Raw genomic sequence first — 27636 nt, forward strand, 5'->3', positions numbered from 1 at the left:
TGCCTCAAAATAATCCCGGAGGCAGAGGGATTGAAGGGGTTTAGTGAATGTGAAGATGCAAGATTTATTGTGTGCTGTGGAAAATTGTCAGAGCTGTAGTGGGTACTTGGTGAAAGGTATGGGTGAAGGGTAATGAATTATCCTGTGCTTTCTGCTATAGAGGTTTCCAACATTTGGAGTTTAACTCAAACTCACTACCAAATCCAGAATTAGGATGAATGGGACTAAAGGGAGGATTTGGTCAGTAAAGGGCCTGCCTACCTTGCAAGCATGAGCACCTGAATTTGATTCCCAGCACCCACTTAAAACTGCTGGTGTGGTGGCAGAGGCTTGGGCCAGTCAGTCTGGATAACCAGCCAGTCTAGCCTAATCAGTGAGTTTCAAACTAATCAGAGAACCTGTTCTAGCGGAGGTGGGCAGCCTCCCCAAAGATGTCAATCAAACTTTTCTCCAGGCAAGAGTACACCTGCATGCACTCACCCTTATAAGACAAAATATAAACACAGAGAGACTTGGGTTTGGATCTTATATTTTTCGAGGATTTACTGAAATTCTCTGTGGTTTGACATTTATCTTCTCATTTGAAAAATGAGGGTTGGGTTGTCCTAAGCAGCTAGGCAAGTGATTGCATTTACTATCATGCAGGTTGTTAATCATTTGCCTTTAAATAAAGATCTAATTAATAGCATTATCATTAACACTATGTGTTTTTAATTGTTTTTATTGAGCGATATATTTTTTTATGCTCCCCTCCCTTCCACAATTTGTTTTAACTTGCACTTTGGATTTGGGATAAAACTTTAATTTTTCTAAATTTCAACACAGTGTCCTAGACTTTTATAGACAGCATGAAAATTGTGTTTCCAGTGGTCATCTCCAACAATTCTTTAGTATCCCCGTGTAACGCTGTGCACACTCAGGAACATACCGTACAGTTATAAATTAAGAAACCTGTGATCACTTAAAACATTGTGTACGATGCTATATTTAATAACAAATGTCTAGCACAGTTTACCACACACTTCATGTAGCTGCTAGTCTCTTTTTGTTTTATTTTGTTTTGTTTGGGGTTTTTTTGTTTTGTTTTCTTTTGTTTGTTTGGTTTTGAGACACAGGCTCTCTACTTAGCCCTGGCTGGCCTTGAACTCTCAGAGATCCACCCGCCTCTGGAGTGCTAGGATCAAAGGTGTGCGCCACCATACCTGACCTATTTCTTAAAAGAACAAAAAAGTTCTTAATAACTTGAATTTTAGGAAGAAAGCCTTTAATTGGGATTTCCTTACCAAGTTATGATTTCATATTTATCAGATGTGTAAATATATTTTATTTAAGTTGTAAATAGATGACCTTACAAAATTACAACACACAGTAAATAAATCCCTCCCATATTTTATAGAAACTACATGATTTTGATATACAAAGATTCTGTTTTTATTCCACTGACAATGTACAACCAAGAGTATTTACAATGTCAAAAAAAGGGAAAATAAAAACCACACACATAAAAACACGTATCTAAACCACAATTTAACCTTCTGCTACTGGCAGTCACTATAGTTTAGGAGGTAGCTTTAATTAAACAAAATGGACAGAAGCCACATTTCCCAACCTGTGTTCTAAAAATAATTTACATAAGATAAAAATTCATCATATGCACAGTATATACAGTTTAATCATCAAACTGCAATCTAGCTTAAGTTTTCGTGTAACCAGGATAAGTAACATGGCAGTGGGTTTGCTACTGACTTAACACAGTGTTAAGTCTCCTTATAGGAACACATCAGAAGCCTACAGGTAAGAATCAAATCAATTAAAAGAATTTAAAGACATAGGACAAGCTTTGATCTCCCCACTTTTAATATGTGTTCTTGTTTAACCAAAGCATCTGAGCTACAAGGTGGGCTTAATAAAAATTAATGGCTGGAAAAAATGTATGGCAGTTTTCATGTAACACCATCGGAGACTAGCTCACTACAAAATAAATGTAAGTGCTTTGTGTCATGATTACTACCAATTTCTTCCAATTAAATAAAATTACCCAAATTTACTTTGTGTATAATCCAAACTACAGATAACATGTCAACAAAATTGGAAATGTCAGAGCAGCCAGTGGCATTAGGAAGTGTCTATTAATGAGAACATTACATGGAACCATCAAACCCGCCGGATACATTAAAATCTCAGGATTACTTAGTAGTTCATTATCTCTACTAGGACCACATAGCAATTTGCTTTTTGCTTTGTCCTGGTACTGTGTTTGTAAAACACTGGGGGGGGGGGGGGAATCACTGATTTCACCAAAGTAATATATAATAAACAAATATAAATGTTCTGATATTTTTTAAAAAAAATCTTACAGCTGTTAATATTGTCTTTAAAAAATTTTCAGGTTTTAGATTCATAAATCATTTGAACAAAACCTTTGATTTATGGACACAGAAAACAATGAGGGTAATGCCTGTTGGAGCTCTCATAGCTCTACCTGGGAGACAATCCCTTTTTTGGCCCTGAAGTAAATTGTCCTGAGATTAATGATGAAACAATAGGTAAAATTAGCAAGACTTTTTCTCAGTTTTATAAATTCACATTTTCAATTAAAAAATATTAACAGCCGTTCTTTATCTTGTGCTTAATTCAGAAACAGGTGGAACTTTGCACCCGATGAATCATAAAAAAAAAACCCTAATTTTATATTGCTATGCCATATATCAAATCATTTTAAAGTGGTATTGATTTCAATAGACCACACATGGCCGGGGCACGGCAATTCTTTTTCCAACAACATATAATGTAGGCACCCATTCTTCACAAATGTCTGGTTTGAGAAATAAACTGCCACCGTCCTTCCGCCTCTCTGAGTGACTCCAGGCAGTGATTACAGAAGTGCTTCCCAGATGAAAGGTCAAAAGACAGTTCACTCCGCGAGCTAGTGCTGCAATTTGGCTGACGGGAGAAATGGTCAGACACAGTAGTTCAGTCTCTGACTCTGGGTAGGTTATAAGCATAGCGCACCAGAGGGAAGCCACGACTCTGGTAGAAGCAGGCTCGCCCACAGGCCTGCACCTGGTCAGAACTGTCGGAGACAAAGGAATCCTCTTCATCCGCATAGTCAGAGTGGGCTGACTGTGTGCCGCAGTCAGACCAATAGCCCTCGGGTCTTTGGCAAGAGGCCACTGTCAACACAGGACAACTGTGTGATTTTATTAAGTGTTTGCAGGATACTGGTTTTGTCAAGAGAAATGACTCACAGCAGTCGCACATGGTCAGGTTCCCCTGCAAGTGGGAATACATGCCACAGTCATAGTAGAAATCCTGTTCCCCACAGCCACCTTGGCTGCTGATGGAAACCGAAACAGATCCGTGTTTCCTGGTCACGCGCCGTTTCAGTAGCTTCCAGTCTTCTTTAAACTTTGGGTTGAAGAAAACATAGAGGACTGGATTCAGGCAAGCGGGCAACGGGAAGAATATCAGTGTAACCGACTTCATTATTTCGGGGCTGATCGAGATTGCCGTGATCAATGGTGCAAATGAGAAAAATGCAACAGGGCAGAAAAAGATGCAGTTGGTGAAGATCAGCCAAGCCACGTGCTTAATCATGCTAGACTGTGAGTTTTCCGACAGGTCTTCCTTCTCCAAGTTGCAATACAGTTTCGTGTAGATGATGGCCATCAATAAAAATGCTAGTGAGTTTAACAGCACTAAGGTCACAGTAAATCCTAATGATGATGTTTCCCCTGTAGGGAACGGCAAGCACAAGGGAGATGCAGAATACTCCCCTCTGTGGAAAAGGGGGAAGCAGCCTGCAACAGCAGCACCGAGCAGAGCGAAGAGGGCGGCAACCCGGAAGTGTTTAAGGTGACTGCTTTTCCCCCGTTTTTCATTATTTCCTTTGCAGATAAACTCCTCTCCACGGCTGCCAGGGTTAAGAGGAACACGGCACTCTCTGAGGAGAAGACCGCCAGAGACCCAGCCACCTTGCAGCCACTGCCGGTCTCCCACCAAATGCCAAATTCGGCAAATCGGCCCCAGGACACAGCATCAAGAAAAGTAAGGATGCCAGTATAGATGCCCATGAGGAAGTTGGACACAGAAATCAAGCCTATGAAGAGTGTGGAGGCAGGCAGTGACGAGCAGGACGCAAACACAGTCACAATGACCAGCGTGTTGAAAAGCAAGGCAACCAGGAAAATGAACCACACTGTAAGGCGGATCATCCAGCTCCCCAGGAGATATTCACAGGGCTTGAAAGCACCTAGAAATGAGAAAGAAAGGATACAATGAAAGACAGTTGGAGAACACTGTAGATCACATGGTCTGGCTTAGCAATTAAACCCGGAATAAGCCTGCAAAGTCAAAGATTGCCACTTCTAAGATATTATAGTCACAGACTAGCTCATTTTAGAAAATAAACTGCCCTTAATTTTTAAAACTAAACACCTGGTAAAGTCGCATGGAGATAACTAAAAGAAAATTTTACTCTATGTAAAATTAATACACAAAGCGCAATGTCCAGCAAATAAAAGGTACTTGGTCCAAATACTGGAGTCTGTAATCAGAGGGCTTGTACCTTGCTGTCCTTCCTCTTAGACGGTACGGATTCCATCCCATCCCTTGTGGACCACAATGCCTGTGTCACAGAATGTGCAGCTGAGACAGAAGCAGGCTGAATAGTCGTGATCAGCTGCCAGGTGTATTGTTGACTTCAGTAAATACTGGCTCCCTCTTTTGCTGGTCTCTACATACTTTCTAACCACATATGTATGCACACATATTTTGCTAACACATTTCTACCTATTTCTCATGGCTTTCAAAGGCAACCCGGAGAGGAAGATTAAGTTAGGTAAAGTTAACCTGACCTTCAAAGAGACTGACATTTGAAAGCCTTAACTGACTTGACGAGGGCTACTCGCTAAGTTAGTATAGCTAAGATTAAATCACACAGATATTAACTATTCATAACTAAGCTTGGCATAAAAACAGACTGGGTTTCAGTGAATACTCATTTAGTAGCTGAGCTGTTTGTCCTTTTTTCCCCCTTAGCCTTAGCTGTCCTGGAATTTGCCATATAGACTAAGCTAACCTTAAACTCACATAGCAGCCTGCTTCTGTCTCCCAAATGCAGGAATTACAGGGATAAGCCATCATTCTGGATGAACTATTTATCTTAGCCGTTAATTTTCATATGCTAGTTATATCATAAAAAATGAGGGTTTGGTTTAAAAATTCAAAATAAAAAATTTGACTATGAAGCTGAGCAAAACTATACACTGTAGCTGGTTAAAGGCATATTTTATTTTCCTGAGCTGTCATTGGAATTTATACATCCAATTAAGTATCTTATTTTTAAACAATATTTTTTTTAAAAAATTACATATGCATTTATTTATTTTGCATCTAGAGTGTATGTATGACATGGTGCATGCTTGGAGGTAAGAAGAAACTTGCTAGCCTCGATTCTGTCCTTCCACCATGTACATCCTGGGGATTGAACTCAGGTCATCAGACTTAGCAGTAAGTTCCCTTACTCCTGAGCCATTTAATCATCCCCATCTTAATCATATAAAATCAGTTCTACATGATTTTTGATTTCCACATAACATAAGCTTATAAAATTGTGTTGTATTACCCTTAGGAAGTTCTACAAGAGAGTACTTTATTGCCTTTATTTCCAAATCAGAACTCAGACCTCTATAAAAATAAGAGCAGATCTGGGCAAGATGGAGCACTTTTAATCAGCAGAGTAAGCTGATTTCTGAGATTGTGGCCATCTTGGTCTACAGAGTGAGTTTCAGGCAACCAGAGATATATAATAAAACCCTGTCTCAAACATAACAAAACAACAAACAAGAAAAAATAACAAAATAAACAACCACCACCACCACCACCACAAACCAGAAGAGAGATCTTCTGGCAAGAACAGCATCCTTTGGGAACTGCTTCTCAGACAGGTGGGGTTACCTTCCTAACAACTGGATTCTGTCTTTGGAAGCCGACTGCTTCCTTCAGAAAGCATCTGATTTCACAGAAGGATCTGGAGTTTATTCCAAACTGCTTCTGTCTTAGGGTATCTGTCAGAATCTCTGTGTTTCTATAACTCAGCAGAGAAGAAGTCCATCTTCTTTGGTATATTAGGCAGAATATGCCAATATAATCACAACCAAATAAGTGGCAGCAGTTTGGTAACTTTCGCAGGACTAATAAGATCAAGGAAGTAAGTCAGAAAGAAAGGCAAATTAGCATTTAAAAAATTAAGGCAGACTGTGGTGATGGCATGCACCTTTTATTCCAGCACTTGGTAGGCAGAGACAGGTGGATCTCTGTGAGTTTGACGCCAGCCTGGTCTACAGAGTGAGTTCCAGGGCATCCAGGATTGCTACACAGAGAAACCCTGTCTCTAAAAACAAACAAACAAACAAAAAAAGAAAGAAAGAAATGAAGGAGCAAGGGAGCGTGGTGCGGGAGAATTATCTGTATTCTGTCAATCACATTTTAATAAAACGCTGATTGGCCAGGCAGGCAGTATAGGCGGGAAAGCCAAACAGGAAGTAGGGGTGGAGCAAAGAGACTGGGAGAATTCTGGGAAGCAGAGAGGTTCCTCTGCCACTCCTGTCCAGACCACTAAAGAGGCAACATGTAAGCTGTCACACTGAGAAAGGTACTGAGCCCATGTGGCTAACATAGATCAGAATAATGGGTTAAGATAAGTTATAAGAACTAATAAGTAGCCTGACCTAATGGGCCAATCAGTTTATAACCTTATGGAGTCCTGTGTGTGATTTTCCTTGGGAGTTGCCGGCTGTGTGGTACTGGGCAGGAATGGAAACCCCAACAAGCCGGCCCCCTCACACTACATATGGCGCCCAGACGTGGATAGGTGAGTCCACGGAAGGCCTGGGAGAGTTTGGGAAAGAGTAGAGTGGGGTATGTTTTCTTGGTGGCAGCAGTTTTTCGGTTCTGCTCTGCTTGCTAGAGGCGGGCAAGTGCTCTCATCTAGGAGAGGCTTCTTGACTCAGCCTTGGCTGCAAAACCTTGCAGCTCATTGGGAGGTCCTGCCACGAAGCACTTAAACGGTGTTGATGAAAAGCTGAATGCATGCTTTTTGGTTTTCAGCCGTAGCAGGAAAAAAGCTGCGCTGTTTTAAAATGCCGGCTTTCTGGGCTGTCCTGCCAGGGCAAACTCTGACTCTTTCAGGCAGGCGGTCCGACTGAGTGTGGTCTGTGAGCAGAATGATGCAGCTTGCTTTCTAGCAAGGACCTTGAAACACGACAGAGTTGTGGCAGTGAACACAGTTGTGGCTGGTATCTCAGCTATGAATCTGGAAAGCTAAGGAATGAGCTGGATCTAGCTGTCAAAGCCACGGCTCTCCATATTGCTTAGTAAATTAATGGCTCATGTGGTCAGAAAAAGAAAAATATACAGTAAAGAGAGATTCAAAGAGGAAGAAAACCTCTAAATGGTTTACAGTGTGTATATGCAGGCTAAAAGTTAAAGTTCTTAAAGTTAAAGGAAAGAAAGAGAGTAGTTGGGTGTGGTGGTACACACCTTTAATCCCAATGCCTGGGAGGCAGAGGCATATTGACCTCTGTGACTTCAAGGGGTAGAGGTAGATTGACCTCTGTGACCTCAAGGTGTGGTAGTACACGCCTTTAATCCCAATGCCTGGGAGGCAGAGACAGATCTCTGTGAGTTCAAGGTGTGGTAGCATACACCTTTAATCCCAGCACTGGGGAGGCAGAGACAGGAGGATCTCTGAGTTCAAGGACAGCCTGGTCTACAGAGTTATTCCAGGACAAAGCTATACAGAGAGCCTGTCTCAAAAAGTAAAAGTAAAAATAAAAGAAATAGAAGTAAAATAAAGCTGCATAAAGATGGAAAATACACAGAGAATCTTGATACTGTGTGTTATGCTCTCTTTTAATTGTTTGAATGCTGAGGAAGGAGCAACAGTCACCAAAAGACATTTGTTTATAAATGCTGCTGAACTAACCCAAGATAGACATTTTGAAAATACCTTGGCTTCAAAACTGAAGTCAAAAGGTATGTTACTTTGGAGAAGAGATTCTGCTTTTGTTTCCACAGAAAACGAGAGACTCTGGATTTATTCAGAGTTAAGAAAAATCATCTTTGACCAAGGGAGGCCACCTGAGAAATCGACAGGAACAGATGGCCCAGATGACAGAGTTCTACATCCAGAACTGATTCAAGACTGCTGCCTGAGATGATCAAGACTCCCAGGATACTTCAGTCAGGACTTGACTATAACTCTAAATTTTCTTTAGGTCCCCTTAAGACTATCAGCGCCCCCAACCAGCAGGAAGTAGCCTGAAATACTACGCCTACATTCCCAACAAATGGATTATGGGTATTTTTCCTTTGTTTAAAAAAAAAAGAGAGGGAAATGGTGCGGGAGAATTATCTGTATTCTGTCAATCACATTTTAATAAAACGCTGATTGGCCAGGCAGGCAGTATAGGCGGGAAAGCCAAACAGGAAGTAGGGGTGGAGCAAAGAGACTGGGAGAATTCTGGGAAGCAGAGAGGTTCCTCTGCCACTCCTGTCCAGACCACTAAAGAGGCAACATGTAAGCTGTCACACTGAGAAAGGTACTGAGCCCATGTGGCTAACGTAGATAAGAATAATGGGGTAACATAAGTTATAAGAGTTAACAAGAAGCCTGACCTAATGAGCCAATCAGTTTATAACCTGATGTAGACTCCGTGTGATTTTCCTTGGGACTTGCTGGCTTGTTGGGGTACTGGGCGGGACAGAAACCCCAACAAGCTGGCCCTCACTACAGGAGCGAGCTCCTCTGGTAGACTGTCTGCGGCACAAGAACATGGACTGGGATCTGTATCCCAACATCCTCATAAAAAGCCTGGCACAGAGGCCCATGTCTGTTACTCCCACACTGGAGGAGGTGGCAGTAGACAGGTAGATCCCTCCAGCTCAGTGGCCAGTTAGTCTAGCCAAATCAATGTATTCCAGGTTCAGTAAAAGACCCTGACTCAAAAAATATGGTGGGGCAAATCACACACATACATACCTTGATCACATCCCTGCTGAACCCGAAGTGACTTTCCTAACTAGTTAGGCTAGTTAGAGCATTAGGCTGAGTTAGAAACATGGCTTTTATCTGGTCGTCTAACCTCTCCTCTACCCACAGGAATCATATCCTTCCCCAGACATTTAGGTCTATCTACCCAGTGTTACTTAAAGTGAGAAATGACAGCCACATAGGTGGGACACTACCTGTTGAAGGTGTGCAGTGGATAATTATTTGGTTATGTTCTTCATTTTCAGCAGCGCTGGTGGCGTTTGCTGCATCAGCGGCACCTGAATAGAAAACAAAGTACATCCAACTCAAATGATACACTGTTCAACAGGAATGAAGTTCCTGACAATTTTTCTCTGATGTGACTAGTGCAAGATCAGCTTATAGAAGGCTTGATAGCATTAAAGACGCTGGTAAAACGTATTGGGGGGAAGGAGCCAGGAGGAATGGGGAGGGCATTAGGGTTGGATATCTACAAGATACATTATATACATGTATGAAATTGTCAGAGAATACATAAATCATTCTTTTTTTATGAAGGTAACACAGTAAATGCCACTTTCCTCACAGATTTCATTTAGATCTTTTATAATATAAGACAGATTGATTAATGCCTTAGGGAGTCCTCTGTTCTCAGAGTGGACACACTTGCCTTTCTCCTTTGTCACACTGTGGTCTTGGAGGCTGTTATCGTCTGTGTTTAAATTTGCATAAGAGTCACACCCCCAAAATGCACAACACTGATAAGCGTAGGGTACTGATAGAGACCTGGGAAAAGAATCGTAAAACACACACTGAATTCCAGATTCGCAGACAGGACTTAGTCCTGCAAAAAGGCTGAGCCCAGCCAAGGCACCAGACACACCTGGCACATGCCTTCAGTTGGCTATGTACCCTCCCCAGAGCAGTTTCCTCATCGGTGAAAAGCATTCTGGTAAACCTCAAGAACACAGCTATGACGTCCCCCTTTTATGAGTTGTTTCTTAATATCCGGATGTAAATCAAGCCATATGCTAAAATTTCACAGCCATGCAGCAATCTAAATATCTCAGTGATCCTTTTATACATGTCTGAATCATGCCCAGTGTGTCATAGGAAATAAATAGTTTACTTAAAATCAATACCCCAGGTCATCTGTAACTTCACTCACATAAACGAAGTGAATGTATTCTCTGTTTGTACAAGAATATGCTCAAGACCTTTGTCTGCTGCGTCTAAGGAGCCCCAAATAATGTGCAGTCTCTAGGACAGGTGATGGCCCTGTGCCAGTTTTCCTGTCAGGTCACACACAGGACATTTCACATATCTTGTTGCTGATGACAAGTCCATTTTAATAATAATAAAAAAACCCAATCTGACAAACATTTTATTCTGAGAGTATCCAGAGCTTAATTCATGCTCTTGACCACAATGGAACACTGCTCATGTTGTTTTCACCAAATTTGCAAGGGTAGAGGTAGTAGAGGTAGAAAATACTCCTAAATTACAACCTACCAGAACAATCTGGAAACCACAGGGGGAGAGAAAAATAGGAGGCTCAGTAACTTAGGGGCCTACCAGAACTAAAAGGAGGAAGAGTGGGCACAAACACACCTGAGATTAGCAAAGTCTCTTGCTGCCAGGGCGCCTTTCAGCTTGAAGTTGCCCACAAGTTTTAGCTGATTGAGCCCATTCAGGCCTTCCGTAGGAAGCGAAGTTAATTCATTGAAACTTACATCCCTGAAAAATGATAGATACTTCACGTTAACCCTCCAAGACACAAGTCACATGCAAACCTCTCCATCAGGTTGCCAAGACAGCTCAGCGGACAGGGGCGCTGTGAAGTCTGACCACCTGAGCCCAATCTCCCAGATCCATAGTAGGCAAGAACCCACTCCCAAAGTCGCCTTTTACCCTCCACATGCACACTGTGCACACGCACGCATGCACAGAACACATGTAAAAATAATGAAAGAAAATCTGTGCATAGATGTTAATATCATAAACATATATTTATGATATATAACTTAAATGAAGCTTAGACGAGCTAAAAAGAGACATAAAAGGTCTAGCATAGGTCTTGACATTTAAGAAGCTCTGACTATACCATCACAGCTTAGCATCCAGATAACGAAAGAACTAAATAAATATTTGACCTGACCACAGGCTTGGCAGGCCGTTGACTCCTCATGATAGTACTATACAGGTCATTCGTCTACTTACAGGTTAGTAATTGTCCCAAGCTTCGCGAAAGCTCGGCTGTGAATCTCACTGATGAGGTTTCTGCTCAGATCTCTGCAACGAAGAGCAATATGTTAATTATCAAACAAACGCTCCAGACTCCAGGCAGTTATTCAGACTACACTCTATAACCTCAGGCAGCAACACAGCACCCCTGAGCCAGATCTTCCATCTTGCCTAACAACCTTTTGTCAATGTTGACAGTCTCTTTCACAACAGTTTTCTTAGACTATGTACCCTGTCGCATTAATTGTACCTGGCATCCCTCTCGAACCAGTTGTGAGTTTTCTCACTTTATCATCCTGGTACCAGTTCCAAAACAGTGTGATATGATATCACCTCTGATACTATTAACCAGGCAGGAAAAGCCCAAGTCCTGACAAAGCTTTAAAAAAAAAATAATAAATGGGCTCCATATTGTTTGCCTTCCCGAGGCCTAGTTGTGAGGCCCCAAGAAAAGCTAATAATCAATAAGCAAACAAGAGCTTCCGATATCATTCTTTCTCAAAGCAGGAAATAAAATGCCTATCAATGTTAGAGCTAGCCCTACGTTACAGGACACACCCTGAAAACTCCTGATACCACAGCATTAACAAGCCAGGGAAATCGTGCCACATTTAAATCGGACCTTATTTATCGTTAATTAAAGACTGAATAAATGTGCAACACATGTCCTGCATAACAGAAACCCATGAAAAGACCCACTTTCAGTTGTCATCTACCAGTGCTCTAAAAGTGACAGCAGACAGGAGCTGGTCCGGTACCCTGAAAAATGAACTCAGTATTGTGTGTAAAAGGCAGATACAATGCCACCAAGCCACAGCTCCAGCCTGGTTTTTTTTCTTAAAGGGAACCCATTAGAAAAGCAGATTCAATACGTGTAATTTCTCCTTAGTGCCAATTTTTCAAATCTTTTCTGTATTTAAAAATTGTGCACTAACTGAGTACATTATATTTTCTGTCCTTAGTCATCTCCATATTCCTAGGCTGAGGAGAGCACCAGGCACAAATATGTCCTTAAATTTAAGTAAGTTTTTCAATGGGTACATCTGCGAATGTACTATATTTAACAAGACAGGTACTCCAGAACACGGCCAGCAAACTTCTCTTTGTAGAATGCCAAAGAGTAGATCTCTTCATCTTCTGGATCATACGGTTTCTCTGGCTACTGCTCAATTGTACCACAGCATGAGAAAAGCAGCTTCAATCAACATTTCAGCAAGAGGCCGGGCTGTGTGTCCATGATACCCCTGACTACAGGAGGCAAGCTGCAGATAGCACATGGGCTGGGGTCAGCCTTCCCTTGCACTAATGAAGCACCAAACCTCACTGGAACTTGAACACAAACAAGCTCCTACTTTGAAATTAGAAACATTTCATGGCTGAGGACCAATATCATAAATGAGTTATGAGGAAAAGTACATTCATTATAATGTATCACCAGGTAAAGTCTAAATGCTGTTTACAAAATACCAAACATCTTTTAAGTGCTAGTAGTAACATGGAAATCATTGTGACAGTTTTCATTGTCAACATGACACAATATGGAATACTCAGGCAGGAGTGTCAATGAGGGATTGTCTACATCAGGTTAGCCTCTGGGTGTATTCATAGGGCATTCTCTTGATTCATCAATTGAGGTGTGAAGAACCACTCACTGTGGGTGGCACAGTGTAGCGGATCCTGGACTGTAGAGTGGAGGAGACTAGCAGGTCAAGCATTTATTAACATCTCTGTCCTGGGACTGTGATGTCACGTGACCTGAACTGTTATGTCACATGACTTGGGCTGTGGATGTCATGTGATATGGACTGTGATGTCATGTACCCAGACTGTGATATAATGTGACCTGGACTGTGAGGTCATGTGACATGAACTGTGATGTCATATGACCTGGAATGTGAGGCCATATGGCCCAGATTGTGACATCAAGTGACGAGCCTCTTTCAGTCCCTGCCACCTTGACTTCCCTGCAGTAATCACAACCTGGAATTTTGAACCAAAGAAACCTTTCCTTCCCTTTGTCAGGGTATTTTACCAGAGCAGAAGGAAACCTAAGACAATCATAAAATGTAAAATTATAGGGGCTGGAGAGATGGCTCAGCGGTTAAGGGCTTTGCCTGCTCTTCCAAAGGTCCTGAGTTCAATTCCCAGCAACCACATGGTAGCTCACAACCATCTGTAATGAGGTCTGGTGCCCTCTTCTGGCCTGCAGACAGAATATTGTATACATAATAAATAAATAAATAAATATTTTTAGAAAAATGTAAATTTATAGCTTGACAAAGCTTTGTCTTTAAATATCACAGAAGAACTTACAGAATCCGTAGGGATGATAGGCCTTGAAAAGTGTTTTCCTTTATCAGGTGGATTTGATTACGTTGCAATGAACTAAAATAAGAAAAGAAAGAAAGAATGGGGAAAGAGAGGGAAGGTAGGGATTAATAAACAAGAAGGAAAAATTCTATGTTGAAAAATAATGTTCTCTGTGAGGCTTTTTGCCTTTAAATTTTAATATTTATATATCACACTGACCTTGCAATTTCTTTATCTAGAAAATGAAAAAGTTAGACTAACTGATATTATGTCTCAAGTTATACTGAGAGTTACCTGGTACCCTATCTAAATTCCCACCCATCTTATTCAGATATGAGAGGAAAAAAGATGACTAGTGAGAAAAGTTTGAGACCTTGCATAATAAGTAGCATAGGAAGAAAAGGTAGGAGAGCAAAAGAGGAGGAGTAAAGAGATGAGAAGAGGAAGGGATGAAAAGGGAAAGGGGAAGGGAGGAAGGGGAGGAAGGGAGGGGAGAAGAAGAGGGAAGAGAAAAGGGAAAGGAGAGAGGGGAGAAGAGGAAAGGAGAGAAGAAGAAAGGAGAGGGGAGGAGAGGAGAGAAGGAAAAGAGGGGAAAGGAGAAGAGAGGAGAGGAGAGAAGAGGATAGGAGAGGAGAGAAGAGGATAGGGGAGGAGAGGAAAGAATGGGAAGGGGAGGAGAGGGGAGAGAAGGGGGAGAGGAGAGGAGAGGAAAGGAGGAGAGAGGGGAGGAGAGGAGAGAAGGGAAAAGAGAGGAAAGGAGAAAGGAGAAGAGAGGAGAGGGGAGGGGAGGGGAGGGGAGAAGAGGGAGGGGAGTGGAGAGGAGAGGAAAGAAGAAGAAAGGAGAGAAGAGAAGGGTGAGAGGGGGAGAGGAGAGAAGGGAGAGAAGAGAGAAGAGAAGAGGGAAGAGGAGGAGAGGGGATATCTTCCAGGTAACAGAACCCTCCCCGCCCCATTGTTACAAACAATAAAAGAAATGTTCACTGTAGTAACACATCAGACACAGGACATTTTATTTACAGGAACACTCGACTATATAAACTTCTAATTTCTTGTAACAATTCATTATTTGAACTGACTGGTGACCTAACAGTATACCACAGCAAAATAGAGTAAGTCAAAAGCCAACTTACATTTCTTCCAAAGCATGACAACCATTGAAACTTGGAAGGTCTCTTATATTGTTGTAGGACAAGTCCCTAAAAACAACAGAACAACTTAATGCCATTATTAAAACACTACATTAAAAGTGCTGTGCCTAGAAGCATTGAAAGCAACACTAAGATCTTCCAAAGAAGATAGTCGGGCAAGAAAAATCAGCTTGGTTTTCCCAGATACTTGTAGGCTTCTACCACAGACTTGAAATTTATAAAGTTAAAGGATGCAGTGCTGAATGTAGGCAATATAAAATATGCTGATATATTAAGTTCTGCAACATATATGCAACATAACATGTGCGTAAAGGTGTGTTGAGTAGTAAAGCAATAGATTTCTAGAAAAGTTATATTTTTTCCAGTACATTTTTTATGTCATATGCCGTTCTTTAATTAAAATGCTTTGCTACATCTTTTAGATCATTTATATGAAATTATGTCAGAGTAGTTAACGTTCGGTGCCACTGGGTTTTCTGTCCATCGCGGTCATCATGTGTAAGATAGAGAATCTACTATAACGTGTAATTACTCAGTCATCTGTCGTTTATTTTGTTACCTCCTTTATGTACTTACAAATCAGAATCCAACTGTTTTTGGGGGTGAGAGTTTTACACCTTCACTTTTAATTTCTAGGTCAGCTTACACATTTGTGAAAGCTACAATTAGTTCATTCCTGACTAATTAGTTCTGCTTAGCTATGGATGAAAAAGAAAATGTGGGCAAATGCCTGGGGGTGATGCCCAAGTGGAAATCAGAACAACTAGTCTTCCAGTTTACCTTGCTCCAAATAAAGCAACAAAACAATTACTACATAATAACATAATGCACAATCCCAAAATCAAAATTTAGAGGCATACTCCCTGCACTGGGAAATAGTAAACTCCTCACTTACATGAAAGGAACCAACAATAAACAGTCAAACATCAAGCCATCTTATGAACATAGTTCATTCAAAATAAGTGAGATCTGTAAGGCGCATACAAGGGAGGCGTACGGAGAAGGAGAGAATCACCCAACTCACAGAGTTCTCAGCATCTTTTGGTTCTGGCACAGATTATCAGGTATGCTGCTTATCTTTGTCCCGGTCAAGGTTCTGTGGAAAAACAATTGTTCATCTAAGAGACAGTTCAAGTCAGGACAGTAAATGACACGTTTCTCTCATATACAATAAGTGAACGACTGTACTCCAGTGCATAGGCGCCTGTGCACCCCGCTGCCTAACTACCAACTGAAGGTAGGCATGGGGAAGGTGCACTAATTCTCAACACATCTCCAGAACAATGAAAAAGAGCTGTGGCCCAGTGTTAACACTGTCCAGGTAACAGGCTTGATTTCCTCCAACCTGGCATCTCTGCTCACACCTAGCACATTTGACAGCACCCCGAACCCAGCTGCAAATGACGTTTCTACCTTTTCCTTCTGTCAGCTCCGCATTCTGAAATATTCTTGCTCTTTCCTCTGCCTCTTTAGCTGTGTATTCTAACAGAGTATGCTACTATCTGACCTTTCCTCCCCTTTGCTTCTTTCTGCTGCCATGCAGATCAAGGGTGAAATATTTCAATATGTCAGAAAGCAAGGAGTAAAAGAATCTGATCATGCCCTTTGTTCTAGAAGAACTCCAATATGGACTGAATGCCTAGAGCACAGCTGACTGGTGTTATCTTGTCCCTGGGCTTTGGCCATGACATCATTGTTCTACACCTTGATCTCTTTACTGTATACTTTCCTTACTCTACCTGGTCCAGTATTCTCAACATACACAAACTACCTTAAAGACCAAATTGGAACTCTTTCTCAGTGCTTCCCAACTTCTTGTATTCCCTACATGAAAATCTTAACACTAAAATAGTGCACCAGAGTAAAGCTTCTACAGATAATAGCCCTAGGCTACAACGGCCCAAGGTGGCTGGCTATCTGGTAGGCTGAGGGCAAAATCTCAAATGTACCTATACGCCATTCACAGGCCACTGACTAGGAATCTTGTTTGTAGCCCAGATGTTCAGGGGCTCACGACTTGGTCATTTTAAAATCTTGTCCCAGATAATTTTCCAAATGTCTCATCCCACATCCCATTCCATTATAAACATGTGATTCTTATCTATATTTAATCATCTTTCTGCTGCCTTAGTATATTTTCGTATTCGTAGTCTAATTATGAAAATTTAATTCTAAAGACTTGACATTATTAATTTTCATATATTGCAACTCTTCCATGGTGGTTTTGTTTTGTTTTGTTGGTTTTTTGTTTTGTTTTGTTTTTTGGGTTTTTTTTTTTTGGTTCTGCGTTTGAATTTCTGAAGTTCTGCTTCTAATTAGCCATTTAGTTGCTACTTCTTACTCTCAGTAACCTTTCCCGATCTGTCCGCAGTGGTGGAGGCTGCCTCTGTCTGAGTTACACAACCTCAAGCCTACTGCACTCATCTCCAAGCTTGACGAAGAATGGCCATAAATCCACTGCCGTCACTAAAAAGCCCTGGCTCTCTGCTAGCAAACTGGACTACAGTGACATCTTTCCATGACCCGGCTTTAAAACACCCCACATACAGACTCTCCAGATGGCCCGTTCCAGTCAGATTGGGGAACCACTGCACCAGGCTTGCACCACGGATGACTCTAAGAAATTGGAGAGAGAGAAAAAAAATTAATTTAAAACAAACTTTTTCTTTCATAGTATTTTCATTTTTAATCTTAAAATTACATAAATTACATAAACTTATATAACTGGTTTCATCTCTTGAAGGTTCTTAAAACTGTAAAAGTTTGGTGAAGTACTCACATAAATAAGAATACTGTTATGTTGTTAAAAGTTATTCTTTGAAATGCCACATAGAGGGCAGGGAAAAGGTATTTGTTTTATGAAGCTACAACAATGCTAATTCTTGCTTTTTATTTAACAAGCTGCATAAATATTCAGGTGTGTTTTAAAACTTGCATAATACTTACAAGGAATGCAGTTCAGACAGGTTGTGAAATGCTGAATTCCCCACAAAAGACAGCGGATTGTCATACAAATGGCTGGGAAAATATCCAAAAGAGGCAACGTTTTCATATGCTGATGAGCACTCTGAGATTAAATCTATGTCCCCCCCCCCCCCCCCCCCCCCCGTGTCCATATATCAGAAAGTCCTAGTTTTTTACTTTTGATGCTGATGTCTGGCATTTCTAGACACAGTTGCACGTGATTATATATTCAAAGAAACTTTCAAAAATACTTACATAGTTCTTAACAGTGGATTCCCACCAAATGCTCCATCAGGGATAACAGAAATAGAATTGCTGTGAAATCCCCTAGAAGGACAGGAGAAAAACACTTAGAAACCAGTTAAAACCGGAGTGCCCACTGCTGTACAGCATCACATAAAAGAGAACGGATAATGCTAACATAAACATCGTTCAAACTGAGAAACCTGAATTTTGAGTTCCAGGTCATCTTTTACTTCATTTTTTAAGCCCTCTCTTCAGTCTGGTATCTTACTGGTCTCTTGCTGCTTCACCATCAAAGAACTTTATAGCATGAAGATCTATGGAGAAATGAGCTCCAAATCTCCATCACAGAGGCCTGTATTTTACCTCTGCATTAGGACTTTTCAACTTGTGATAGTCTCTGCTGCGCCATATGCATTCCTGTCTCCGTTCAAGACAAACCCAGCCTCCAGATGCTCTCATCCCTTTCACGTCTTTACGTTTTTCCCACCCTTTAGGTCTGACCAAATTCCTTTCTTTCAGTGATTTATCTTCCAATGACGCCAGGCTTCAGTGAGATCTTCTGTGGAATGGTCTGTCTTATTTTTCACACTTGACTGATATTTAGGTCCTGCCTTTCTAATGAAGCCAAGACTGCAAGGTCATCCAGGCAGCCTGTACCTCACACCTTTTAGTTTCTGTAGCCTCCATCTCTGTACAGTGATCTATGCTCACAACCATTTGTGCGGGCTAATACAGTCTGATTTGTAGCCTGACTGTGCATGTGTTTGTGTGTGTTATAGATCTAGGTGACAAGAAGGATATGCTCCGAGACCTAGAGCATTGAATGGTGAGTTCCAGGACGCTCAGCATAAAGAGAAAAGGCCATACTTACAGCTCTTTTAGGCTGGGAAGGGCTTTAATAGCCTGAGGAAATTCATCCAAATTATTATAATTCAAGTCCCTAGGGAAAAAACAAGAGAAAATATCTAAGAATAGTGATTAGCTGTTATAATTCATAAAGACATTCTGGAATAAATACATGTTAAATGATCACAACCCATAGTTCGCAATCTTTCTCTCCCAACTACGTTGTCATTTAAAACCATATAGGAGCTTAATTTACAGATATTTAGAAAATATCAAACAGAAAAAATTATCTTTGTGTTTTTAAGTTAATACATTCACAAGCTCAGAGAACTGTCAGATCATATGCCACAGAGGATTAAACACACAAATCTTGTGTCATTCCTTGGAAAATTTACCACCAAGTAGAATTTATTGAGTATCCATGTATGAGCATGAGCTGAGGCTTCCCTTGGAGTGGACAGCAGCTCCCTGAAATTCTGATATAAGAACTTGAAATGAGAAGCCACTGGAAAGACCAGCGTTGTTCTCATGCAGGTCATGAATTACTAACAATGGTATAGTCAGTAGGGAGAGATTAAGCCACAGTGGTTTATAACAAAGCAGGTCTAGTTCTGAGAGTAACTAAATTTTAATTTCTCCTAACAGAAAGAACATGATGACATTTGGTGACTGTGGATGGTTTCAGAATGAGAGAGAAAAGAAATTAAAAGCCCAGCTCCTTTGAAATCTATTGTTTCCTTTTCTACATAGAAGGGAAAACGGCAAATAAAAGCCGAATTAAGCAGAAGAGATTTAATTTTACGATAAATTGAACAGCATGCATGGACTAGCTTTTACTACCACTTAGGTTAAGTACACCTAGCAGAGGAGACCTGAGTTTAGAGATCTCTTCCTCCAGTTTTAACTCAAATATCCACTGGTGTTTATTATATGTTTTGACAGGAAGATTGATTAAAGTCATTTAAAATTTGAAGTCTTCTCAATAACTCACAGTTAACTAAAAATTTCAGGATATAGGTAATAATGCAACTAATATAAACTAAAACAAGAAAAACAAACAGTCTAGTCTCAATTACACATAGTTATCCAAGGTCTGTTAGTTTAAGACTGGAACAACGTGCAACCCAAACAGTCAGACATCCCTCTTCAGCTAGAGGGAACACAGCATCATGCAATATTTTAAGGTATTATTTTGTCACATGTCAGCATTTGAAAGCAGACATGCTGTTCCAACCAGTTTAAAGAATTAGCTAGGTTACTAAAATCATCGAGAAAAGTCAACAATAGCAAACTATCCCAAATAGAATTGGGTTTTAGGAATGTCAAAGTTCCCAAACTGTTACCAATTTAACAAAATTAATGTTTTGGAAAGGTATAAATCTTTAGGGGAGGGTTTGAAGTTCACATTTAAGTATCAGTTTTGAATCATAAATTAAAATTATTTTTCACAAGTGGATTATTAGATGGTGAAAACTGAATTGTTAATTGAAGCAAATTAATAATGAGCTATTCTCAACAAGATCCTCCCTTTAACTGCAGTAGGTTTAAGACTATACTATCCCAATCACAGTGCGATTGTTCAAAATGTAAATGTACTCACAATGTTTCCAGGTTATCTAGTCCATCAAAACAGTGTTGACTGAGGCTTTTAATTTTATTGTTATGAAGATGCCTATGGAAAAAAACACCAAAATGACATTCCCATCTCTCAAATGCAACCGCTAGAAGCTTAATGTGTCTAACCTGGTATGGCTGAACTCAGCGGGATAGCTAAACATTTCCACACTCAATTGCATAAAGCTGGTAGTGACCTATTACACAGATGCCCTGAACACAGAATAGCAACATTTGGGGAAATCTATTGCAGAAAATGACATAGTGAAGATTATTTGATTTTGGTTCATATCAAAATAAAACTTTTGGTTAGCTCCTTCTTCATATGAAGCAGAGCACTGGTGTATTCTCTGAGGTAAGAAGGCAGTATTATGGGGGCTGGAGAGATGGCTCAGAGGTTAAGAACATTGCCTGTTCTTCCAAAGGTCCTAAGTTCAATTCCCAGCAACCACATGGTGGTTCAAACCATCTGTAAAGGGGTCTGGAGCCCTCTTCTGGTCTGCAGGCATACACACAGGCAGAATATTGTACACATAATAAATAAATAAATAAATAAATAAATAAATGAATAAATGAATAAATAAATGAAGGCAGTATTATAGACTTTACATCACTGAGGATGAACATAGATTCTAAAGGAAATAACAAAAAGGGGCAGTGGTGGTACACGCCTTTAATCTCAGCATAGGCAGGCGGGTCTCTGTGAGTTCAAGGCCAGCCTAGTCTACAGATGAGTTCCAGGACAGCCAGGGCTTTTACACAGAGAAACCCTATGTTGAAAAACCAAAAAAGAAAAAAAAGAGGAAAAAAAAAGAAAAAAGAAAGAAGAAATGAGACTGTTTAATGGCTACTGAGGTTTGGAAGATGAAAGATTTTATATCTTTCAAGAACTTTCTGAGGAGAAAAGTTGGAAAAATACAAAACATCCTTTGAACTCATTTCTCTGAGCATTTCAAAAACAGTTTCCTTCTTTTACTATTGAATAAACAAATGCACTATGAGGATAGAAACAAAGGTTTTACAAAGTTATAAAAAAGCACTTGAGGAATGATCCAATTATTTTTACAAGATGAATACAAGTGGCTACTTTTTTTTTTAAAAGACTCAACATCCTTGACTAGATATTATTCAAGAAGTTAGCATGCTTGAGCTTATCAAAGGCTACTGCCGCAAATACTAACTGCCCAGAAGCAAGACCACTGGGCCACTTTTATAACTCGTCACAAGAAATCCATCTTGCCCCCCAATTAACATAAATATGCAGTAATAAAAGGGTTGGCCACATACAGAACCACCAGGCTGGAAAGGTTGGTGAACGCAAAGTCAGGAATGCTTGAGATGTTGTTGAGAGCCAAGGTCAGCGCCTGAAGAGTTGGCAGATTGCTGAGAGGACGCACAGGCACCTCCGTCAAGCTGTTGTCGTCCAGCCAGAGATGCCGTAGCTGAACAAGCCCTTCAAAACTGTCCTCGGGGACTGAGGTAATATGGTTGGCATCTAAGCGTCTGAGAAACAGAAACATCCACCGTGAGTGATGAGTTCTACTGGAAGGAGTCACTCCAAAGAGCATAGCTCTAGAGCTTCCAAACAGAAAGGAGTTATAAAACTAGCCAGAGCCATGGTGGCCTCTCTTTATTCAACTGTAGTAGAAGTCTGGAAAGACAACAACAAATGGGAAACTTCCAACGCCAGAACATCAGAGTTCTTCCCTGGCTAACTTCATTACAGAAGGGTGCACTTGAAACTCACCAAGCTCACGCTGAGAATTTATGTTTCAGAGTATACCTACCTGAGATACAGAAATAAGGCTAAGGAGATGGTCTGGCAGTTAATGTGTGTGCCCACACACATGTAAACACACACACCCCGCATGAAAAAAGATATATGGAAAACGACAAATGAGGCTAAGCAAATAATCTACTTTGCCTCCAATGTTACAGTATAGCTAATATTTTAGATTGAATTTAACTGCTACTCTGATTTAATACCAAAAGGAAAAATAAGAAAATATTTACAATTTTTTAAATAGCAACTAAACCATTTCAGTAGATTCTCAACTCCCTTACCAGATCAGCTAAAACATGTCCTATTGGTAAAGCAAACTTTCTCTTAGCATTAAATATTTAAGCTTGCCAAAGCTAAGTTCCTCACAAAGGGTCAGATTGTTCACAGGAAAAATAAGTTTCTCCAATCAACACTACTGTGGCTTTAAGGTTTCATCTTTTTCAGAAAATTCTGGAATTAAGGGGCACCTTATTAACAGGATTATTTAGTGTTTAAGTCTCCATCTAAAACCCTGGAAACTAAATCCCAAGTATTTCTTTCTGTTGCCATAACCAACTATAATTGTTATAATCACTTTTCAATATAAAGACAGCCTGGTGTTAGCAGGACGAGGGACTGCACAAGCCAGGAAATCCCAGCCTTCCTCAGAATCTCTTGCTGATGCTTATCACATGCATTCCTGCCTCATAGCCTTGGACCTCTCGGTGAAAGTTAGGAAAGATGAAAAAAAAACTGATAAGAACTCAGAATGGCAATTTTTTTTTTCAGAAATGGCATCTGGCAACTTTAAAGTTCAACAACTTCTGCGTTTTAAAGAGATTTCCGTGCCTCCTGTTTTTTTTTGTTTGTTTGTTTGTTTGTTTTTTTATCTTACTCCAACTTACAGCTATCACTGTAACATTCAACTTCAGGAAACTACTGGTCTACCCACCACTTCCAGCTACCTGCTCTCAGCCACAATGCATTTTCTTTCCTGAGGTATGTTAGCAAGGGCTAGTGACCATGGGTCTTTGTGGATATCTAATGTGCATTTTCTTCTGATAGCATCAACACTGAAAAGAGGTCTTAGGAAATTGCACAGCTGCCTTATGACTCCACTAGCCATAAGCATCTTTAGGTTTGTATGCTCCTTGGGTATTTCTAGAGCTTACTCATGAAGAGAGACTAGTATCTTCAACATAACAGACCGGCCGTGTACTAGACACAGAGCTGTTTAGTTGGCTAGCTGCTACTTATGCTTTAATGAATAGATAAGAAAGTGTTCAAACACACAGATACAAGTCACAACCTCTGGGAAACCATTTCTTGAAAAGAGACACCAATCATAATCATACAGGTTTACCACACAGTGTAACTGAATTACACTTGTAGATGATTTGATTCACTGCAATTCACTCTACATTCAAATTGAGCATCTTGTTAGACATAAAAGATGTCAGTATGGCATAGGACATTCCCTGTGGGAGATGCTCAGGGTAATAAATTACTAAGTGAACAGTGCTGAAAAAGTGTAGCGAAGGAAACAGCAGGATGGGGATAAAAACTGACGGACACTGGGAGCAGAAGGAGCCACCAAAACTGTACATGGTCCAGATAATCATCTTTAAAAAGATGTTATTTCAACGGGAGCCTAATGAATTAGCACAGGCAAGAGGAAGCAGTAGTTGAGCGGGAAGCATTTCAGGCGAAGACCAAGGCCAATAGGAACAAGCTCGGTGAGGCCACACAGCTCCCAGAAGGTCAGAGTGCCGGGAACACAGGAGTGGAGGGTCCATGGAAACACACCTGAGACTGTAAACAGGTCCAGGCTCCTCGGACCTCCCAGGCCAAGAAAGAAAGTTGGATTGTATTTTGATACAAACTAAAATTCTTCCCCAGTTTCTCCGTGTCACAGAGTTTAAGAGTTTAAATAGCTCGTTTTTTATCACTGATGCTCATTTGTATTTATATTTAATAATGCCTGGAGGTACTTCTAAGAGCCAACAATACTCCACACTGGTGTATTGTAATTGGTAAACTCTTGTAAAATAAAGGACTCAAAGAGTTTAATCTTTGTACTCAATTCATGTGGGCATTAGAAGTGTAAAGACTAATACTGCGATCAAAGACTTAAGGAAAAACTTTAAATATGGTTTTGTGTAACTTGTGGGTAGGACCACTTGGCAAGTATTTGAAAGGCTCTGGGTTCAAACCCTAACACACTAACCAAAACAGAGAAATGGGTCTGCGTCCCAGTGCCCTACACTGTTAACAGTCCTCTTCACAGATCAAGAAGCAGTATAATAGGCTGTTACAGGATGCTAAGCAGCACCCAACCTCACACAGCGAGAGATTACAGGAGCTTCTCCCATATGTTCTACCATCAGAACTCCATACAGTATGTGTATATTAACTTTTAAGTCTTATAAACAACAACAAAAACCCTTTTTAAAAGGTTAGCAATATATTCACCATATTTTATCTTGAAAATGTACATTATCAATTCTTGTGAATGCATTTGAGTCCTAAAACTCAAACTTACATCTTTTAATTTTTTTGCCTTAAATAAAATTATAGTGATAAAATATTGCATATAGTTCTGTAAGGAGCCAGGCAGATTTCAAACAGTTCTAACACCATGTCTGACCACCTTGTATGATCTGACCAAAGCCCAAATGATGTGGGTCAGTGACAGGCAGGAGCACACCCCGAGTCTTGGATGATCATGTCTGTGGCCTTTCATTTAAACTTTAATCTCACTTTAGGATCTCAAAGACGGGATTTGTGGGTTCACTAGATCTCTACGTTCCTGTTTCCAATGTAGCCACAGTGAATAAATCTCCTTTTTCTGCTTCCCACTATTGACTCTCTTAACTGGATTATTAAGGACAGGTGACTGAATCTGACTTGGAGCACAGTTTGTGACCCCATGTTCTACAACTGTTCTAGTGCTGAAAAATCTGTGATCAGTAAATATTCTATGTAATCAAAAGCTCTCTTTTCTAACCTTTCAATAGAGCAAAGAGTATAGTCATAACATACTTTTAAAGAAATTCAAGAACATTTACTATTTAAGATCCTTTAATATTCAACATAAATTCGATGTGAAGGAAAACCACCATAGGGCTCATTCTGATCCCCATTTTAATATTCTCCTCTGGTAATGAGCCTGTGAGAGGCTGCTGCACTATCTTTCTATTAACACCTACATTCACCCTGACTTTGCAGTCACCATCAAGCGCACACTTATCTCAAACACCTTCTGGTCAACTGCGGACGCCTAATGAACTTTGTTCCTTTTAAGGTCTGTGGCGAAACCACAAGGAATTCTTTACGGTAATTCGGGTCTGAAGATCAGATTTGAAAACTGACTCAAGGACTGATAAGGCTGTTTTACACCAGGGTAGGATTTCAGTGATATCTCACTTGACCACAACACCCACTATGCTAACAAACCCAAGAACACTTCTTTCTTAAATACAGCACGCCCGCCCGATACGGAGCTCCTCCTATAGTTTCTGTTACATATGAAAGCAGACCAGAACACACACACACACACACACACACACACAAAAACACGAGGTGGGGGGATTTGTTGAGCTGATTTTCTAGTCAGAGCAATCTGAGATCATTTCAGCAACCAAGTACTGAGTACTGAGCATCTTGAGCTTGGGTTAACTGCAATGTCTGTACTGGCACCAGTTCAGTTCAGTCATCCTACCAGCAAACACCACGTGCTCTTCAATGCACTTGACCACAAATAAGGGACAATCTCTTGAAGTTTTCTTGGTAATTGTTCTGTCCTGAACTGGAAAATGAGATTTTAGTCTTCTCTTTTTTTTTCACCTCAGAACTAGGAAAATAACTGGTCCTTTGATCATTGTCTTGGAAAGCAATGATTCAATGTGAAGGTCTTCAAGACAAATCAATTATTTGTAAAGTACCAAAAGAAAACAGGACCTATTTATGATACTCAATAAATTCAGATCTGGAGGAGATCAGATGCCCCCACCATACACACACACACACACACACACACACACACACACACACACCATGTATGTCTTAGTTGCAAGAGCTTACTTAGCCAATTTCTATATTTTTCTGTAAAATTCTGTATATTTCTATAAAAGCAACTCATTCTAACTGACTCATTTTGAGTCAAATGTGCTCTGGTTAAGCAACAAATCCTTCTATTCCAGAACTTCCCACTTTTGTAAAGTGAGCTACTTAATGCACATAATCTTAACTTCTATTTGAACGAGAACTTAAATGGCCAACACCCAGGATACTACTCCTTGTTTGTGACAGATACGATTTAAAGTTTAACTTTTACAACGTATGTTTTATTAGTAGGGTTCTACTCTTAACATTCACTTCACACTGATTACTAGAATCTCTGCTAAGAAATTCAGATTAATTAGGATTCTAAACAGGTTTGTCTGGTTCTGAATCCCCACTGTGCCTTTACTAGCTGTGTGCTGTTAGGGGAGTTACTTGAAATTCTCACCACAGTCATTTGTTCATTACTTATCAAAAGCGCCAATGTAAGAAAAGCATTTAGGCTCCATATGAAAGTCAAGTTCTTTCTATGTAAAGAATGTAAAAAAGCAAATAAAGTGGCATTTGAAAAAGCATTCAAAGTTAATGACTGCTCACAGAAAAAAAATCCAAGAATTCAAACTCTAAATATGTATAAAACCAAAATTTCATCAAAAATAGAAAAAAAAAACAGGAAAAGGACAGTTCAGATTCCCAAGTTATACCCAAGAAGTACTTTGAGCCCAAAGGCCAGGCACTAAACTCAGTGTATACCAATTACTGCTGCCTAAACCAGAATCATAGTGGCTGTTAGGATACAAGACACCAGAACTCCTGCACTCATTTGACCCTGGTTTCGAAGGACATCGGTAGCCATGTACACATCGATAGTAGTATACTTACAGATGTTCCCCAAGCCTCTGAGTCAAAAAAGAAAATAACCTGAAGGTTATTTTCACCGTATGAAACCATATGATCACCGTATGCCTCACCATGGCCTGTCCTAATAACAGCAATTGGCCATCCCGTTATCAGACCAGGGAAGAGGAGAAATCTCCTCTGGTGTTGGGGCTAAAGTTTTACTCTATAGCAACTATCATGGCTTTCCAGTGACCCAAGAAAGCAGAACACAAAACACTACTTACAAAGACTGCAAAGCACTCAGTCCATGAATGGCTTCACTGGGTACTGTTTTCAACTGATTATTCTGGAGTGTTCTGGAACAAAAATTTTGGTTTATGATTAATAAGCCACTGTTACGATTTTTCTTTTCATATAAGAATATGAGCCATTTTTTTCCCTAAAAAAAATTTCTAATGGCATCAGAAGTAGGGTGTGTGGGGTAGAAAGCATCCAAGGCAAGAAAATTGCAAGGATGTCAACAAGCATTTGCTCTAAACTCAGAAATGAAATTTATGCTGCTATCC

At 40.2% G+C, this 27636-nt stretch overlaps 1 protein-coding gene across 1 annotated transcript in view; it reads right to left on the minus strand.

The window, feature by feature from the left end:
- Positions 1–1247: 1247 nt before the first annotated feature.
- Positions 1248–27636, minus strand: part of Lgr4 (leucine rich repeat containing G protein-coupled receptor 4) — a 101897-nt gene continuing 75508 nt past the window's right edge. Inside the window, 16 exon segments of the mRNA XM_085696747.2 lie at positions 1248–3870; positions 3873–4252; positions 9250–9333; positions 9705–9820; positions 10646–10771; positions 11255–11326; positions 13592–13663; positions 14719–14784; positions 15761–15832; positions 17284–17352; positions 17683–17754; positions 17956–18027; positions 18818–18886; positions 20393–20464; positions 21694–21909; positions 27355–27426. Coding sequence (XP_085552873.2) covers positions 2974–3870; positions 3873–4252; positions 9250–9333; positions 9705–9820; positions 10646–10771; positions 11255–11326; positions 13592–13663; positions 14719–14784; positions 15761–15832; positions 17284–17352; positions 17683–17754; positions 17956–18027; positions 18818–18886; positions 20393–20464; positions 21694–21909; positions 27355–27426 — 2527 coding nt within the window. The 3' untranslated portion in view covers positions 1248–2973.

This window comes from Myodes glareolus, chromosome 10 (genome assembly GCF_982192425.1).
Source record: "Myodes glareolus chromosome 10, mMyoGla1.1, whole genome shotgun sequence".
Taxonomy (NCBI): Eukaryota; Metazoa; Chordata; class Mammalia; order Rodentia; family Cricetidae; genus Myodes; species Myodes glareolus.